Below are 19544 nucleotides of genomic sequence, written 5' to 3' on the forward strand. Positions count from 1 at the left end.
CCTGCATTGGCAGGCGGATTCTTAACCTCTGCACCACCAGGGAAGCCCTGAACACTATTTTAAAAATTAAGCATTACAATGACTAATTACTGTCATTATTAGAAGTTCATATAAAGTTTAAAGACAAACACCTGTATGTCAGCAGGCACCTTCCTTTAACTTTTATTAATTTGAAATCGTTTTTCCATTTTTAAGCAGAACAGAAGATTCCCCTTAAACCAATAGGTTTAGGGAAATTCCTGTAGACTCTGTCTCTATGAAGATTTTAAAAATATACATCCGTCTGAGCCCTGTCTCTTCCCTCCTCCCAAAGCACAGACCTCAAGGATGGCCGTTGTTCTACCTTAATGGTAACAATTAATAAAAAAGATATTAAGTTCCAAAAAGCTAAACGCTTTGGTTTTGGTATTTAGGATAATGCTGGCCTAAAAATGAGTCGAGAAGTGTTCCATCCTCCCCTGTTTTCTGAAAGAGTTTGTGTAGGATTGTACTGTGGTTTGAATTGTGTTCCCCCAAAAGATAGGTTGAAGTTCTAACCCCTATACCTCAGAATGTGACCTTTGGAAACAGGGTCATTAGAGATATAATGTTAAGATGAAGTCATAATTAAGGTAGACCGTAATCCAGTATGACTGATATCATTATAAGAAGAGACACTGGCATGCAAGGGGAGAATGTTGTGTGAAAACAGAGGCAGAGATTGAAGTACTACAGCTGCAAACCAAGGAACACCAAGGATTGCTGGCAAAGCACCAGAAGGTAGGATTAGGCAAGGAAGGATTCTCCCCTGTGGGTTTCAGAGTGAGTGTAGCCCTGCCAACACCCTGATTTTGGACTTCTAGCCTCCAGAGCTGTGAGGCAAATCCTGTTGTTTAAACAGTCACCTAGTTTGTGGTACTTTGTTATGGCAGCCCTAGGAAACTAACATTGTATTAGGAAACTAATATTGTATTTTTTTCTTTCAAGTTTGATAGAATTCATCCAGTGAAATTGGATGCAGAGTTTTCTTTGTGGGAAGATTTTAAATTTTGAATTCAATTTCTCTAAGAAATATTGGGCTGTATAGATTTTCTGTTTGTTCTTGTATCTATTTTGGTAACATATATATCAAGGAATTTGTTCATTTCATCTAAGTTATTGAATTTATTGGCATAAAGTTGAGTTGCTTATAATATTTTTTGATGTCTGTAGGATCTGTAATTATGTTTCCTCTTTTCTTCCTCGTATTGGTTATTTGTGTCTTTTTATTTTCTTTCATCAGTCTGGCTTAGGGTTTCTCAACTGGGGGCAGTTTTGCACCCTCCCTCCTGGGGGTGTGGGGCATTTCGCAATATCTGGAGACATTTTCAGTTATTACAACTTGGGGCATCCAGTGGGTGGAGGCCAGGGATGCTGCTGAACTAAACATCCTGCCATGCACAAGACAGCCTCTCACAACAGAGACTCATCCAGTCCACAGTGTCACTAGTGCTGAAGTTGGGAAACCTGTTCTAGGGCTTACAGTGTACACCTTCTACTTTCGAATATTATGCCACTTCATGTTTAATATAAGCAGCTGCCAATACAGTATTTCCACTCATCCCCTTCCATCCTTTATGCTATTATGGGCATACATTTTACTTCCATTTATATTATAAACCCCACAGTGCATGGGATTTTGCTTTAAACAGTCTATTAAGGAAATTTTTTTTTAATTAATTAATTTATATTTTATTTTTGGCTGTGTTGGGTCTTTGTTTCTGTGTGAGGGCTTTCTCCAGTTGCGGTGAGCGGGGGCCACTCCATCGCGGTGCGCGGGCCTCTCACTATCGTGGCCTCTCTTGTTGTGGAGCACAGGCTCCGGACGCGCAGGCTCAGTACTTGTGGCTCACGGGCCTAGTTGTTCCGCGGCATGTGGGATCTTCCCAGACCAGGGCTCGAACCCGCGTCCCCTGCATTGGCAGGCAGATTCTCAACCACTGTGCCACCAGGGAAGCCCTAAGGAAATTTTTAAATGAGGAAAAAATACCTAGTTGTTGTTCATATATTTTTAGCACTCTTCATTTTTTGTATAGATCCAAATTCCCATTGGTGTTTTTTCTTTCCACATGAAGAACTGCTCTAACGTGTCTTGAAGTGTATGTCTGCCAGTGACATAGTCTCTCAGCTTTTGTTTGAAAAACTGTATTTTGTCTTCATTTTTCAAGTACATTTTGGCTTAGTATAGAATTCTCTATTGACAGTTTTAAAAAATATTCTAAGATATCATTCCACTGTTTCCTTATTTGCCTAGATTATAATAAGAAATAAAACTATTGTTCACAAATATAAGGCTTTAAAAAATCTGTATACTTTAGAATAGTATTTCATTATTATTGAACAAAATAACTTAAAATTTGATGCACTGTGCTTAGATTTTATAAACAGACCTGTTGTGTTTTTTTCCTCTTTTTCCCTTTCCTTTTTCCCCCCTTCACTTATAAAAAGTGTTTTTTGGGGCAGGTTATTTCTCTGTTTCCTCATCTGTAAAATTGGGCTACCAGTGATTCTCATAGGTTCGTTGTGAAAGTTAAAAGAGAAAAAGAAAGAAAAATGAAAACAAAATGTCTACAACTTGAAGGTATTCATAAACATGATAGCATGGTACACAGGTATCTTCCTCCTCATCCACCTTCAGCTCTCCTGACCTCAAGGCCCACGCGTGGCAGCAGATCAGTGGGAGCCCCCAGTCTGAGTCTTGTCCTGCCTCATGGCAGCAGCTTTGTGGAGACATATTCCTGCCGTCCACACACTGTCCAGAAGCCACAGGCAAACTGAGGAGCCCTGGCTGGACCATGACTGAGCACTGTTGCCACTGCTTATGATTTCTGCTCCTACCAATAGTTTACATGTTGATTTTAAATAAATCTCATATTTTACCCAAGCAAGGTTGGAAGATATTCTTCCAGTATACTTTCATCTGTTAATTTAAATTATCTGAACATAGTAAAAATCCATGACATTATATTTTACATGATTTGCATTTTCCACTTTTCAGCTCTGCTGACTAGCTATGGTATTTAACACATTTACATATTAGGAAAATTTTAGACATAATTAACAGTTTTGGGTGGTGGGGCTTGTAATCAACAGTAAAAATAATTCTTTCCCATGGCTCTAATTACCTTAGAATATACAATAATGATATTCACATTAAAGAATGCATTCATTAAAATGTTCCTTTCTGTCCAACAAGAGAATCTAACTGGGTATGGTAGACTTCTTTTTATAAATAACATTTTGCTTTCATTAAGAGTTAATAGATCTGCTGGGACTTCCCTGGTGGTCCAGTGGTTAGGACTCCACGCTTCCAATGCAGGGGGTGCAGGTTCGATCCCTGGTCAGGGAACTAAGATCCCACATGCCACGCCTAAGATCCCACATGCCACACACAGGAAAAAAGTTGATCAATCTGCTATTTTTGGTCCCTACCTGGCCACAGGCAGCAGCACTCTGACAGCTGTTTTAAATATCCCCTCCTGGGCACAGGCAGCAGCACTCTGACAGCTGTTTTAAATATCCCCTCACGGTGTTGCCGTTCTTCTTCTCAGTGGGCCTTTGGAGTGACGCTGTGGGAGCTCATGACTCTGGGCCAAACACCCTATGTGGACATCGACCCGTTTGAGATGGCCGCGTACCTGAAAGACGGTTACCGAATAGCCCAGCCGATCAACTGTCCTGATGAACTGTAAGTTTTTTCTGAGCTTGAAGACATGGATTTCACTCCATTTACGACATTTGGATAAAAGAAAAAGAACAGGTGTCCATACTTGTACAGAGACTTCCCTTTTGAGAATAATGCCTCTTTGGACTTGAATTATACTCCTGTAGAGAAACTACAAAGTCAGCCAGACTCATTCATTCTTTTTAAAGCATTTGACATTAGGACTTTTTGCATCTCATATTTGTAGTGATTCATCTAATCCAAGAGACTTATGTACATAGTGAGAAAACACTGAACACTGTCAGTTTTCCTGTGTAGAGTGAGGACCTGCACAGGAGCCTTAAGCCTTTCTTAAGGATGAGCCTTAAGGACATCCTTAGTTATAAAGAGCCTTTCTCATTGCTGTTGTGCCTTGCCAGCTGGTGTGAACTGATATACGTATAAGGAAGATGTTCTGGTCTGGTGAGTGGGATAGTTCCTGTTTCCTGCTTTTATCACATAGCTAGTCTTCCCACATAATGGGATCAGAGTGGGCAGGAGGCTGTTCAGGGGTGATTGAGTCTCAGTTCCAGTATCCCTTGAAGGTTTTTTTTTTTTTTTTTTTTTTTTTGCGGTATGCGGGCCTCTCACTGTTGTGGCCTCTCCCGTTGCGGAGCACAGGCTCCGGACGCGCAGGCTCAGCGGCCATGGCTCATGGGCCCAGCCGCTCCGCGGCATGTGGGATCTTCCCGGACCGGGGCACAAACCCGTGTCCCCTGCATTGGCAGGCGGACTCTCAACCACTGCGCCACCAGGGAAGCCCCCCTGAAGGTTTTTATACTGTGGCAAGGTGGCAGCTTTTGCACAGATTTTACTGTAGATCCAGGATTCTTACAGTTTAGTTAAAAGTTCCTCTTCTTCCAAGTTCTTTCTTTCAGAACTCAAATACAGTTGACCCTTGAACAATGTGGGTCCACTTACGTGTGGATTTTTTTCAGTGATAAATACTACAGTACTACATGGTCCATGGTTGGTTGAATATGCGGATGAGGGGGAACTGGGGATACGGAGGGCTAAACTATAAGTTATGCACAGATTTTTATGCAGAGAGTCGGCACCCCTCACCCCTGTGTTGCTTAAGAGTCAACTGTACGGGATAACACAGGTTATTATTTTGACTATGTTTTAGGTAGTTATATACAATCTCTATTTGCTGATATATTTTGACATGTTGCAGAATTGAAATCCACAGATATCATCCAGATAATTCATTTTAGCTCTGCCAACAGATAGTAATATTGATTGATTTTTTTAATATATCGTCCTCTCCACGCCCACATTTAGATAGACAACATAACTGGTATCATATTGACCAAAAGGTTAGGAGTACTATATCATCACTAGCCAAATTTTCTGGTCTTGTCACTCTGCAGATTTGCTGTGATGGCTTGTTGCTGGGCCTTAGATCCGGAGGAGAGGCCCAAGTTCCAGCAGCTGGTCCAGTGTCTCACAGAGTTCCATGCAGCCCTGGGGGCCTACGTCTGACTCCTCTCACAGTCCCCCAGCGTCAGGAGGAAGGAGCCTGCCAGGGCTCACTTGCAGCCGGTCACGGATGCCGCATACGCCACGCAACGCCGCAGAAGCACATTTGTCTTCCAGAGCACCGTGCCTTAGGAATGCTTTAGAATCGGAACTATCTAAGGCAGACTTAATGATGTCAAATATTTTCTAGATATCACTTTCATTAGGTTGAACTGAAAATGTTTTTGTAAATTTTTTGGCCAAAAATTTTTTTAAACATAGTTAACTTTGGACTAGGGGTACCTTCTTACAAAATAAATAAACAGTTTTTAAAATTGTTTAAACACAGGTATTTGGAATAGCTACCTTAGTGCAACTGCTTTTTATTTTTTTTACTTCATCAAGGTAATGTAGGTGATTCACCTTTAAAGTTTTTTGTTTGTTTGTTTTAATATTTATCACTAGTCTTGGGAATGGTTTGTCTTCAAGATGCAGTACTTTTTCTTAGGAAAAGAAAAACAGAAAAAGATGTCGGTTTGCCTTGTACAGGAAAAGGCAATATTGGAGGAGGAACACTGAAAGAAAAGCTAGAGGGGAAAAAAAGAGAAAAATACTTATTAGAAACTGCCCTTCCATGGAGAATTGTTCTTTATTTTTTTAATGAAAAGGAGTTCTCCTTTCTTATTTTGGGGGAAGTAGGAGCTGAGTTCATTGAAACATCTTAATTTTGGCAGAACCTAGCATTTCTGTGAGCCAGAAGTGGGTTTGGGACAGGTCAGTAGTGAACAGTGGCGATCTTATTTATTTTTACTCTCTGGAAAAGGAGATAACACAATTCCAGAAAGTGAAATCTTGTTTCTAAGGTTAGGAATTCTTTTTATTGCACCTAGAATAGTGCCATGCACAGAATGGGTGCTTGAGTTGTTTTGAGTAAAAAAATGTAAACAGGTAGATTTTGTACCTATCTTCAAGGCTGGCTTAAGTATAAAATGGTTTTTTAAAAACACCTGAGAAATTAAAGGATTTGTTTTATATTATGACAGTATTGAAAATATTGTTCATATGAATGATTGGTTGTGTCTGGTAAGTCTTTGAACACACAACAGCTAGATAGCCCTGTTTCATTTCATGGGTGTCTCACTCAGACTCCCAAGCCCTAACACGAGTGCAGCTGACTCTGCTCAGCCTCCAGGTTCTAATAAAAAGTTGAGATTATTATTACAAGGAAGTATTACAGCACTGAAACTTTTCTCCAGAGCCGTTAAATTCAGGGTATGTATATATTTATACTTGGCTAGAGTTGGCCTAAGGCAGAGTTGAATGGACCTCTTAAATAGCTAGGCGTGCATGTGCCTGCCTCTGCTCCCATTCTCACAGGTACATAGGAGAGAATGCGTAGCAGTTGGAGGCTTTTGCTGTTCTTAAAGGAGCTTTATGAATCAGCAGCACATCTGGGAAAATAGCTCACATGATACGTGCTCTGTCACAAGCAGGCCAAGAGCATGATCTTTCTGTATGCCATTTATTAACACTGGTTCTTTGGTTTTATGAAATACTCAGCCCCCTAAGGGGCCAGCTTTTTCAAAGCTCTTTGAACTTTGTAAGGTAGAGAAGTTTTGGTTGACAACCTGCAATCTTAGAAGGCATTCAGTCAACAAATATTTATTTATAGCGTTTATTATGTATTATTATGCACATGAAGTGAGTGGTTCCGCTCTAGCATCCCTTCCAACATTCAGTGCATTTTTTTAATATGTTCAGGTTAGTGCATTTTTTATATATCACAGTTCTGTGCACAAGATCGGTTCAAAGAAAAAAGTGCTGTCATTGACTTCTGTCCCAAATTACCATGTAGTAAGAGGTGCTCTCAGTTTGCTTGGATGTGTGGTGCCTTTAACCATATCTCTGTTTGTAAGCTGTTTTATTTTATGTATGTATATTTGTTTTAGAGGTGGTTTAAGACTTTAAATAGATTTTTCTTGCAGCACTACTTGGAGTCACTGACTTCAGTGAAAAGAGCAGTTACGAGATTTCCATGGCTGGGCTTTTTCCAGTGGTTTGTGAATATTACTGAATAGATTTTGTAGAAAATGTAATTTTTATAGTAAAGAAGCAAATTAGCAAAGCACTGATGTGGTATATGCTGGCCCTAGTGACCAAGAGCTCTATTATATTCTCTCCTTTCTCGTAACACCCCCATTGTAAGAAAATTTTATTTATAGAAGTAAGGAGGATTGGGTTATTCATTCATTATGTATTTATTGAGCGCCAACTGTATATCTGGCCTTCAAGGTATGCAGGGAACAAGACATAATGTTCCTCCCTTTCTAGGTCTCACATTCTGGTTAGAAGAAACAGATAATGAACATAAGTAAGATTTTGGTAAGTGCTATAAAAAAAAAGTACAGAGTGGTATCAGAGAATAACTTTACATGTCTTTAGTCAGGCTTCTCTGAGCAGGTGGCATTTGAGCTGAGATCTGAGTAACAAAAAGCCACCTATGAGAAAATCCAGGCAGAAGGGACATAATTGCAGAAGCATTAAGGCAGGAATGAGCTGGCCTCCAGTGTCAGCCCTTCCTGTTCATCCTCCAGCTGCTGCCACTGGAAGAAGAGAACAGAGGCCAATGTGGCTAGAATGTAGTTAGGGAAGAGGTCTGGGAGATGCAGGAACAGACATTGGAGCAGGGTTGGGGGTGGTTGTAAGCCATGGGACACATTTATATTCTAAGTACAGTGGGATTTCATTCAAGGAGTTTTAAAAATTTTTTTAATTTTATTTTATTTTTTAACATCTTTATTGGAGTATAATTGCTTTACAATGGTGTATTAGTTTCTTAGTTACAATGGTTAGTTTCTTAGTTACAATGGTGTGTTAGAATCAGTTATACATATACATATATCCCCATATCTCCTCCCTCTTGTGTCTCCCTCCCACCCTCCCTATCCCACCCCTCTAGGTGGACACAAAGCACCGAGCTGATCTCCTTGTGCTATGCGGCTGTCAAGGAGTTTTTAAATAAGGGAGTGACGTGATCTGATTTGCAGTTTACAGATTATGCCAACATTTTTGTGAAGATTAGACTGTAGGGAGGCAAGGGTGGAGGCAATGAGACTATAAGAAACTGTTGCATAGTTTAGGAGAGCAAAGATAGTGGTTTTGGACTAATTAGAGTAGTGCAGGAGATTGGGAGGGGCAGATTGGACCTGGATCCATTGGATGTTGGAGGGTGGGGTGGAGAAGGAAAGAGAGTGATCAGGAATAACTAGTTGGTTTGGAGCTTGAACATATAGTCTGGCTGTATGGCCAAACTATATACTGAGATGGAAAAAAAAAAAAACTAGGAGGAACAGGATTTTGCTTTAGCAGGGGGAATTAGTAATTTGTTGTAAGCCATGTTCGAGATGCCAATTGGTCATCTAAGTGGAGATTTTGAGTAGATAGATGAGAACCTGCAGCTCAGGGAGGAGGTCTCATTGAACATATAAATGTAGGAGTGTAACATACAGACCATATTTAAAGCCATGATATTGGATGAACTTGCTTCGGGAGCCAGTGTAGATGGAGAGGAGGTCTTGGGACGGGGTCCTGGTAACTCCAACTTTTAATGATCTAGTGAAGGAAGAATAAATAACAGAAAAAGAGAAGAAACCACTACAGTTGGAAAAAGCAACAACAAAAAAACAGGAAAAAAGGAAAGAAAGCATTTCAAAGTGGAAGAAGAAGCCTGTATGGGATTTGGCATTATGCAATTATTGACAGAAGCAGTAGGGATTGGAGCAAGTGGAAGTGTAAATACTAGGTGGGACAGTAGAGACCCTACTTGAAAGTTTTGCTGTGAAGGGAAATGGAACAGAACTAGAGGAGATCAAAGAAGTATTGGGGTGGGGGGTTGTGGGGGCAGGCACGGGACATGTTTGTTTTCCAGGAAATGTTTCACTGGTGATGGGAATGAGCGAGCAGAGGGAGAAAAATCCCTTTGGGTGTGGAATACTCTTCGTTCTTGTCATTTGATCTGCAAGCATGAAAGCCTCTCCGCTCTAGCCACCAGCCTCTCGTTTTGGTAAAGGTTATGTTTTTATTGGGGGAAAATGCGAGGGTGAAGGGAGGTGGTACACAGAACTTTAAACGTTTCCATTATATGAAAACCTGCCTTTGTTGAGGTTGCTTCCTTAGGACCTGAGACCTGCCATGGTCTTGCTTACCATCATCATCTTTTGGCCTCTTGCCCTGAAACTGCTGGACTGGCCTTGGTCTGTATCCCACCCAACCAGCCTCTGCCAGAGTAATGCTTCCTAAAACTGAGCTGTCCCTGCTCAGAACCGTTCAGCCCCTTACCAGAGCCTGCAGAGTGGAGTTCAGAGCACCTAGGTGTACACAGCCTCCACTCATCTCTGCTGTGTCCCCTCCTGCTTCACCAGCTTACCACTTTCCTGCCTGAGCGTGGTGCTATTTCATGTGTCCTTTCCTATGCCTGTGCCACACTCTACTCCAGACTGCCCAGTGCCCAAGAGACTCCCCTGACACCTCACCCCGCTCCTCCAGGCTCTGCCATAGTTGCTTTTCAGCCTTGTTCCCTGGGTTTACATTCTGGCAAAGCTAAGATGGGGGCTTATTTTTACCACTTGGCTGTTTATATTTCTTGAGGATAGGAACTTGTGTTTCACTCAGGTTGAATCTCCACTGCCTACTTAGTGCTTGACATATTTTAGGGCTGAATATTTAGTGAATTGGTAAGTAAAAACACCTAAATTTGCACATGAGAGCAGTTAGGCTTTAAAAAAAATGGTAACTGTAAAACATCTCATTTAAAGTACTGTGTTCTATTATAATGTGGTATTTATATTCAAATTTAAAGGGTTTAAGTTTTATGTAATATAAACCAATAAAGCATGAAATAAAAGGAGACAGATTGGTAGGGAAGACCATATCCCACCCCATTGCTGGCTTAAGCAACCCCCAGCCCCACCCCCAGCCCCCTTTTCATTGATACTTCATTTTCCCTTCTTTCTTTGGTCGCAGAAACAATTAGCCTGATTGCAAATTCTGTTTCATACTTCTATAAGGTCAACTTTATTTGGAGTTGTACATGAAATAGTCATCTCAAATGAAGTAATTCATTGACTTGAGTGGAAGATTCTTTTCCAGGTGTTACTCTCCCATGCCCTGCACCCCCACCCATACGATAAAAAGGAGGTGATATAATTTATGGGGCTAGAAAAGAAAAACATAAACAGTTGCTTGTTAATAATTTTTGTTTCTACGTTCATTTTTGCCCTTAATAGTTCAGAATAACATTGAACTTAATCCTCTGGGACACATGAACATCATGCATAAGTGTACTGAGAACATACATTTTATATATAAGTAAACTGAAACTCTGGGCCTTTGTTTTCTCTCTCAGAGTGCTGTTCTTTAAGGATTAAGGCTGACCAGGCCTAAAGGGTTTAATGGGAGATGTCTTCTAACCCTTCAAAGAACAGATGTTAGAAACGTATTTAAAAAAAAAAATGGGGAATCGATTATAGTTTAAAGGATTCCTCTTTGAGCAAATAATAATATGCCATTGGCGGAGAAGCGACCGCAGCTCCGGGCAGAGGAGGCAGGAACCCGAAGGCGAGCAGGGGCCGGGCGGCACCATGGCCGGGATCACCACCACCGAGGTGGTGAAGCGCAAGACCCCGCTTCTGCAGCAAGCAGGCCAGGGACGCGGGGGAGAGGGCCGAGCGCCCCCTGCGGAAGTGTAGGAGAAAGGCGGCCCGGGAACAGGCTGAGGCGGCCTCCTTGAACCATAGGGTCCAGCTGGTTGAAGAGCTGGACTGCGCTCAAGAGCACCTGGCCGCTGCCCTGAAAATGCTGGAGGAAGCCGAGAAAGCTGCTGATGACAGCGAGAGAGACATGAAGGTTACTGAAAACCGAGGCTTAAAAGAGGAAATAAAAATGGAGCTCCAGGAAATCCAACTCAAAGAAGCTAAGCACATTGCAGAAGAGTATGAAGAGGTGGCTCTTAGGTTGGTGATTATTGAGGGAGACTTGGAAGGCACAGAGGAGCGAGCTGAGCTGGCAGAGTCCGGTTGCTGAGAGACGGATGAGCAGGTCAGACTGATGGACCAGAAGCTGAAGTGTCTGAGTGCTGCTGAAGAAAAGTACTCTCAAAAAGAAGACATATGAGGAAGAGAGAAAGATGCTTACTGATAAACTCAAGGAGGCAGAGACCCGTGCTGAGTGTGCTGAGAGATCGGTAGCCAAGCTGGAAAAGACGGTGATTTGGAAGATGAACTGAGATGCACCAAAGAGGAGCACCTCTGTACACAAAGGATGCTGGACCGGACTCTGCTTGACCTGGATGAGATGTAGAGCGCCCTAGTCCCGCCCTGTGCTGCCCCTCCCTCTGACCCCGACCGCTGAGGCCAGCCTGCCTGAAGCTGACCTTTAAGCTGAGGGCTGAGCTTTAACTGGAAAGCTGCTTTCTCCTTTTGCCACGTCTCCCACCCCTACCCCTGTGTCCTTTTCGCCAAACTGTCTCTGCCTCTCCCCAGAGATTCCATTTGGGCTAGAGGCTGAGCACCTTTGGGAACAACGTTTAAGGGAATGGAGCACAATGCTAAGTGTCTTCAAAAGCATGCTGTGATGTATGCATTTTGTAATTATCTTTTTTGTTGTTGGTGTAGCAGCCATTTGTAAAACATTCCAGATACTTCCATAGTTCTGAAGCAGCAGTCTAATCCCTTTCTCACTTTTGGAAGGTAACTTTTCAGCTTAATACATATCGCCCTCTCCATAGAGGAGGGAAAAAGGTATGGGCCTGCCTTCCTGAGAGCCAAACAGCCCAGAGAAGGACTCCATTTTGGGAAGCCTCATTGCTCTGCAAAAAGTCCCCGCCAAACCAGAAAGGTGATTGCAGAATGAGTTAGCCAAAACAAAAACAAAAAAAAACCACTGTTCAGATTTTCAGCTTTACAGTATTTTGGGGCAACTTTTTTTTTTTTTTTCCATCAGAAGTGACCAAACGAAATTAAGATGGTGAGACCTCTGAGACGAAATCCTTGTCCCAGCTCTACCCCTTTCCCCACCACCCACAGAATGGATCATGTGCCCCTTATTTTGAGGTGACCACTTATTTGCTCTCCCGCCTCCTTGAAAGAAAGGAAAGAAAATTATGTTTTACCGCTGATTTAGCCATATGAAACTCATCACCCTTTTCTGGGTCTGAAGCTGCTGTCTCTAAAAGTGCTGTCTCTAAAAGTGCCATCTCATTGTACATTGTGTCAGTGCTGGAGAAATCTTGAATAGCTTATGTACAAGTGTTTTTAAATTTTATATTATTTTGAAACTTTGCTTCTTTGGGGCTGGCAGTGTGCTGGTCTTTTAAAGTTTCTTTCCCTACCCGATCCCCCCTTTTTGGTGAGGTTTCGGTGAGGTCAGTTAGGTGTGCATCCTTCAGCAAAATTGGCTTTAAATGTACTCTCCTTTGGTGTCGTCTCTTTGGGGGCCGACTGGGAGAAAGAAAAACCAATAGTGTAACTGTTTTGATACTGAACATTGATAAATGTCTTTTTGAAATAAAGAACCAGGCCCTCCAATAATAATAATAATATGCATTTGCTCGTATTTGGTTCATCAGTGTTTTAAAACTAAAGCATTTTTTAGCGATTTGTTTTTAGAGAGGGGTAAGCACTCCCTTGGCAGTATACAAAAATTGGGAAAAACATATATAGTTTGAAAATAAAATAACTATTTACCCTTTAAACAAAAAAATTGACACTGACTCCATGGTGTCTGAATGTTACATTTGGAATCAACTTTTTGTGTCTTTCGGAGTCTACTTTTTTTTTCCTTTTCCTTCTTGGCTCCAAGAATCAGCCCAGGCTGATGTTAGATAGGCGTGCATCATTAGGGATAGCCTTTGGCTGCAAGTGATAGAAATACCACTATAATCACTTAATGAAATACAGGTTTATTTCTCTCGCATAACAATTCCAGAGAGAGACAAACCAGGGCTCGTGCTGTGATCCCAGGATATCATCCATTACCCACTACCTCCATTTTTGCTGCCCTGTCATCTTTAACATGTTTTTGTTCTAAGGGGACCCCCAGGGCCTAGACTTTTAGTAGGCAAGAAGATGAGAAAAAGATGAAAGCCAAAAGACACGAGTTACTTGAGTCTTTTTTGAGGAGACAACTTTCTCATAGTATACTTCCACCAACACCTTACTGGACAGAACTGTAGCACATGGGTACCCCAAGCAGTCCAGCATCTTGGGAAATTGGTTTTGTTGGATTTTTTTAAACAGCTTTATTGAGATTTGATTCACGTGTCACCCGTTTAAAGTGTACAGCTCTGATTTTCAGTATATTCATAGAGTTGTGCAATCATCACCACGATTGAATTCATTTTTACCAACACAAAAAGAAAGCAACCCCATGCCCATTAGCAGTCACTCCTAATTCCATCCCCACCCCTGCCCTCGGCAACCACAAATCCATTTTCTGTCTCTCTAGATTTGCCTATCCTAGACCTTTCATGTAAATGGTATCATACAATATGTGACTTTTTATGTCTAGCTGCTTTCACTTAGCGTAACATTTTTGAGGTTCATTCATATTGTAGCATGTATCAGGGTTTCATTCCTTTTTATTGCCAAATTTTCTATTGTAATGGAGATATATATATATATATATATATATATACACACTATTCATTCATCAGTTTGTGCACATTTGAGGAAACTTTTTAGTTGAGCACATTCTTACCTTGAACAAAATTTGGCTTCCATTGGTAGGAAAATAGGGATGGCTGTTGGTGGGCAACTAGCAATGTCTGCCCCTGTGCAGAAATGGGGTAAGGGACTGGTATCTGGCCTCCTTTAGCAGTATATCACTGCTTCAGAGTATTGTCAGTATGAGAGGAAGTGCAGTGGTTATGAAGTCTTTGCCAATGTAGAGAGTGCCCAGTCAGCTAGTTTTCAGGTTGGTAAGTACTGCCATTATTTGAGGAGAAATCCTGGTAGGTATTACTAGGTAACATTTTAGCCTCTATGTCCAGAAAACCCTACTATACCATCCTGATCGCTGGTACTTTGGCCTCGGCCCTACTGTTTTCCACGAGTCCATAATTCTGCCACCACTTTATATATTTGGCCTTGCAGGGATATTTTTGTTCTCCTCGGTGTTTGGCCTGCGGTATCTCCCACCAGGTGCCTTTCCTCTAGCTTCATGGTCTGACTACCTAGGGCCTTTGGAAGTAAGCTAGAGATTAGCTATCTGTCTCCATAAATATTATTAAAAGATCTTAAACATTTGTTTATTCATTTAATGAAATATCACATGAATCTACTGGACTATATTTTATATGCCTTTTTAAAGACTCTTTGCACTCATGTAAGGTTTGTTAATTTTGAATTGGAACTATTTGGTGATAGCATTACTTACTGTATATCTAAGGAACACCTTAGATGTTGTCTCCATAACTCAGAGAACAGGACATTCTGGACACTCTGGTAGACTTGAGGAGGAATTGGTCATAGGCCCTGGCCCCAGAAAAGTACTAGAGTTCATATTCTGAATGAAGTTCCTCTAACTCTGACTCGCTCAGGCCAGAATGGGTTTGACTTGACCGTAATCTCTTCGTCAGGAAGTGCAATGTCCTGATAAACCTGTGTTTAAGTTTTGTGTTGGGATCTCTAGGCAGCGTCCCTCTGGCCTTTGCTCTTTTTTTCCCCTTAGAAAGACCCACACGTGACCTGACTGAAAGGAGGGCAGCTTTATTTGACCTGACAGGCATTCTTGGTCAGCTAAGCAGACTCTTGTCTCGTGGAAAGTACTCCCTAGGGTCCTTCTTGCCTGTTCTGGGAAGGCAGGAAGAGGAAGAGACAGGAGACCGCAGCCAGGTGCTACGCGCTTTGTGAAAATCTGGGACTGGCTCTGCCCTGAGGCCCTGCCCCCATCTCCACTGTCCTTGCTGGCCACCTTGGCCGTCTTCCTACTCTTCAACATCCTGTTGCCAGCCTCACCATCTGGCTCATGTGTCAAATGTCCCTCTGAAAGGAACCTCCTTCCCTTTCCATGGGATACAACATTTCACGTGCATTAAACAATAAGATTTAAAAGTAGATATAAAGATTGCTTTTTTCCCCATAACCATCTTAGCATAGCATCGCATTTTAAAGCTGAAAGAAGGGTAACCTAACTTTTGTTTTAGGAAACTGAATTCAGTATCACTTCCCAGACACAGGATGAAAAATAGGCTTTTTCTCATGATGATTTTTAGGGAGGTGGGTGGTTTTTTCCAGGAAGGGGAATTAATTTATTGGAGTAGTCACTAATGCTCCAAAAGTGGGCCCTTTAATATATATCTGTCTAATCAGTGAATGGGTTTTTGTTTTGTTTTTTAGATCTGTGGGCAGTTTGGTATTAGAACATAGTGTTCAAGGCAGAGAGTAGCAAGAGAGAACGTGCCAGGGGTAAACGGCAGATGTGTCACAAAGGGCCTAACATACTGAGAGGTTTAGACTATGCTCTGTAGGTGACGGAGATTCAGTGGAAGGCCTCCATCAGGTAGTGATGTGGTCACATTTGTTTCAGTGATGTTAGTGGCAGGTGCCCATTGCTGACTATGTGTCAGGCATTGTGCTAGTTGCTTTTCATGCATTATCTCATTGAGTCCTCACAATCCTGTTAAGTAGTATTGTCACCTCCATTTTGCAGTTGAGGAAAGGAAAGCTGAGGTGGGTTGCACAGGTAGTATGTAGTGGAGCTGTGAATTTAATCCAAGGAGTCTAATCAGAGCACGGAGAAAAGGACACCAACCATTGAGTTAAGGGGAGAGGACCACAGTGGTGTGTAGAACATGGTGGGAGACCCTGCTTGGTGGTCTCCACATTTGTTGTGCCATAAGGATTGTTGAGAGTGAGAGGTTGGATGGGGGCCTGATAAACATGAGAGTTGGAAGCTTTGACTAGGGGAAATTTGCAAGGGAGCTTATCAGGATCAAGTGCAGGTGGACCTCAGCTGAGGCCTGGAGATGGGACTGCCCTGATGGGTTACGGCATTTTTCTCCACACATTTGACAGTAGTAGAATCTGCTGTAACAAGGAGTGGGTTAAATATGATAAATGTTTATTTCTCTCTCATGTTACAGTGCAAAGGGAGGAGGGTGGAGTGCCTCATTTTTCAGGACCGCTCAGGGTCCTCGGGCCCTTCCATCTTGTTCCACCATCCACAGACTGTGGCTGCATGGCCAGAGCTGGGCTCTACATATCAGTGTTCCAGCTCCTGAAAGGCAGTAGGAGCAGAAGTGGAAAGCAAATAATTTCCTCTTAGGTAAGAGAGAGGGAAGTTGTACACATCACTTCTGCTCACATTCCATTGGTGGGAACTTAGGCACCCACCCGGCTGCAAAGAAGTCTGGGAAATGGGTCTAGCTGGGCAGCCATGTCACCAACTAAAACTCTAGTGTTGTGGAAGAAGAGGAGAATAGATCTGGGGCCCAGCTAGGAGCCCGCCACAGGAGAGAAGGCTGACTGGGGGGTTGATGGAGGATTGTGGGTTTTCTGGACAGGTGTGAGGAAGGCAGTGCAAGAGAGTTTAGGGTGTTGGTAAGATGTAGTTCAGATGGTCAGCTGTGAGCTCCAGCTGGGCAAGGTAGTTAGACCAGAATATTGAAGGCCTGGAGCCTTGTGTCTAAGAGGTTGCAGCATAGATGTGAGATGAAAAGGGTCAGTAGTTTGTGGGTAGAGTGTGATCTGGCGTTGGGTCTAGAGGTGGCCTAGTCCTGGGAGATGGTGGAGCCGTGGGTTTGGGAGGGCGACACGGTGAGACGGAGGTGTCCAGAGGTGAGGTCTTCCCGGAGCGTATTCAACGTTCCCTGCAGGGGCCAGACTTGCCACTGTAGCACACAGTTCCCTCCACCATCTGGCCCTGCTGTCCCCCTCACACACACCTTCTTCCCCTCCCTTGCTCTCTACTCACTCACGAAGCCAGTGGTTCTTAGACACACATCCCTTTTGTGCCTTCACACGTAATCTCCCTTCCTGTAAGTGCTGCACCATACCCCCACTTCCCATCCATCCAGGTAACCCCTCACCTGCAGAAACCACCATGCATGTCGTCTCTCCCAAGAGACTGTCCTTTTAAAATTTAATTTTTAAACTCTTTTTGCAGCTTTATTGAGGTGTAATTGACAAAAGTTGTATATATTTAAGGTGTACAACGTGATGGTTTCATATAAATATACATTTTGAAATGATCACTACAGTTAAGCTAATTAGCATTCATCACCTCACATAGTTACCTTTTTTTTTCCCACTATCCCCCCTCCCCCTCCCTTCTGGCAACCACCTGTTTGTTCTCTGTAGTCTGTTTCTGTTTTGTTTGTTCTTTTGTTTTTTAGATTCCACATATAAGTGAAATTATACAGCATTTATCTTTGAATTATTTCACTTAATATAATCTATATTGTTGCAAATGGCAAGATTTCATTCTTTTTTATGGCTGAGTAATATTCATGTGTTTGTGTGTGTGTGTGTGTGTGTGTGTGTGTGTGTACACCACATCTTCTTTATCTGTCCATCTATGGATGGACATTTCAATTGTTTCCATATTGTGGCTATTGTGAATAATGCTGCAGTGAACATAGGGATGCGTATATGTTTTCAGATTAGTGTTTTCCTTTTCTTTGGAAAAATACCAGAAGTGGAATTGCTGGTTTGGATGGTAGTTCTATTTTTAATTTTTTTGAGGAAACTTCATACTCTTTTACATAGTGACTGCTACACCAATTTACATTCCCACCAATAGTGCATGACAGTTTCCCTTTTCTCCACATCCTTGCCAAAACTTATTTGTGGTCTTTATAATAGCCATTCTGACAGGTGTGAGGTGATATCTCATTGTGGTTTTGATTTACATTTTCCTGATGATTAGTGATGTTGAGCATCTTTTCATGTGTACGTTGGCCATCTATATGCCTTTGGAAAATGTCAACTCTATTCAGGTCCTCTGCCCATTTTGTAATTGGGTCATTTTTTTTTTGATGTTGACTTGTATGAGTTATTTATATATTTGGGATATTAACCCCTTATCATATATATGGTTTACAAATATCCTCTCCCATTTATAGGCTGCCTTTTTGTTTTGTTAATAGTTTCCTTTGCTGTGCAAAAGCTTTTTAGTTTGATGTAGCTCCATTTGTTTATTTGTGCTTTTGTTTCCCTTGTCCGAGAGGCCGTCCTTGATCCCTAGCCTTATAAAGCCTCCTCTTGGCTTCTCTCTGGGTACCAGCTAGCGTCTTCCTCTGCTTATTTATAGTTTGTAACTGAAGCTTACATACGGCCAGTTTGGCCTTCCTAATCCTCTATGTACACACTACGTATCTGCAACTAACCGGCCGTTCCTTTGCTTATATTCATATCAAATTTCTGAGACAGGCCATCTCACTGGCCCAGCTCATCTCATCCTTTCATACCAGAGCATAGCTAACCTGTGTATTACCTACCATCAGCGGATCAGTCATGTGCAGGAAAGCAGAATGAGCAGACCTAGAGCTTGCCCAGCTGCTTCCCATGCTGCATTCAGTGCTATGGCTGTGACGTGTGGACACGAGGCACCCCATCATGGCTTTATCTTCCTGCCAGGCCTTGCGTATAGGAGGGGTTTTTAGGGAGATACAATTTGGCTGTTTGTCCTCACCACTCAGGAATAAATTTATGTTGTACCAAAGGGATTCGATCAGCTGGTTGAGTATTTGGTCGTTGGTCTGTTTATTCAACTAGAACACTGAGAAGCTCTGCCAGGCCCTGGGAATGGAGAAGGCTAGGAAGCCACCCTGTTCTCACAGTCTAGTGGGGGTAGCAGAGGAGGACAGAAGAGGGGGCTTAGGGTGTGTAACCAGCCACTTATGGTACAATGAGTATGGGAGGAAAGGCTCTGAAACTGTGGGCACCCCCAGGGTTCCAGCCCCAGAGAGCCTTCCTCGAGGGCCTGGTAAAAACCTGCGAAGCCTAAACACTTGGAGAGGGCATCTCGAGAGACATGGGGTGGCCCCTGGAGGGGCAGTGGCCCCCGTTCTAAGGGGGAGCGGCTCGAGCCATTGTCTGTGGGATCAGAATGCTGCTAGGGTTTGTGTGTGGATTACGTGCACACGCGCGGCCCTTGTTCATCTGAGTGGCCATCACTTTCGTCCTGGAGTTTGGTTTTCTAATTGGTGTGAGGAGAGCCTGTGTCTGTGAACTTCTGCTCCCCACCCCCCCAGCCCCCCAAACCCAGTGGCTCAGACCACTTTGGTCCCCGGGTATGACTGCAGCTTTGCACACACCCTGAGGCTGAGCCTCAACCTGACAGTAAGGAAATCATTTGTGGCATC

General features: G+C 42.7%; 1 protein-coding gene and 1 pseudogene across 2 annotated transcripts in view; both read left to right on the top strand.

Moving 5' to 3' along the window:
- The window catches only part of RYK (receptor like tyrosine kinase), a 99775-nt gene extending 94245 nt beyond the window's left edge, over positions 1 to 5530 (top strand). For both annotated transcript variants that reach the window (XM_067737769.1, XM_067737767.1), the window contains exons 14-15: positions 3570 to 3706; positions 5095 to 5530. In XM_067737769.1, coding sequence (XP_067593870.1) covers positions 3570 to 3706; positions 5095 to 5206 — 249 coding nt within the window. In that variant the 3' untranslated portion in view covers positions 5207 to 5530. The remainder of the gene's footprint in view (positions 1 to 3569; positions 3707 to 5094) is intronic.
- An 841-nt stretch (positions 5531 to 6371) lies between these two features.
- LOC137224810 (tropomyosin alpha-3 chain pseudogene) lies at positions 6372 to 18901 on the top strand (annotated as a pseudogene).
- Positions 18902 to 19544: the final 643 nt, after the last annotated feature.

The sequence above is a fragment of the Pseudorca crassidens genome, chromosome 5 (genome assembly GCF_039906515.1).
Source record: "Pseudorca crassidens isolate mPseCra1 chromosome 5, mPseCra1.hap1, whole genome shotgun sequence".
Taxonomy (NCBI): domain Eukaryota; kingdom Metazoa; phylum Chordata; class Mammalia; order Artiodactyla; family Delphinidae; genus Pseudorca; species Pseudorca crassidens.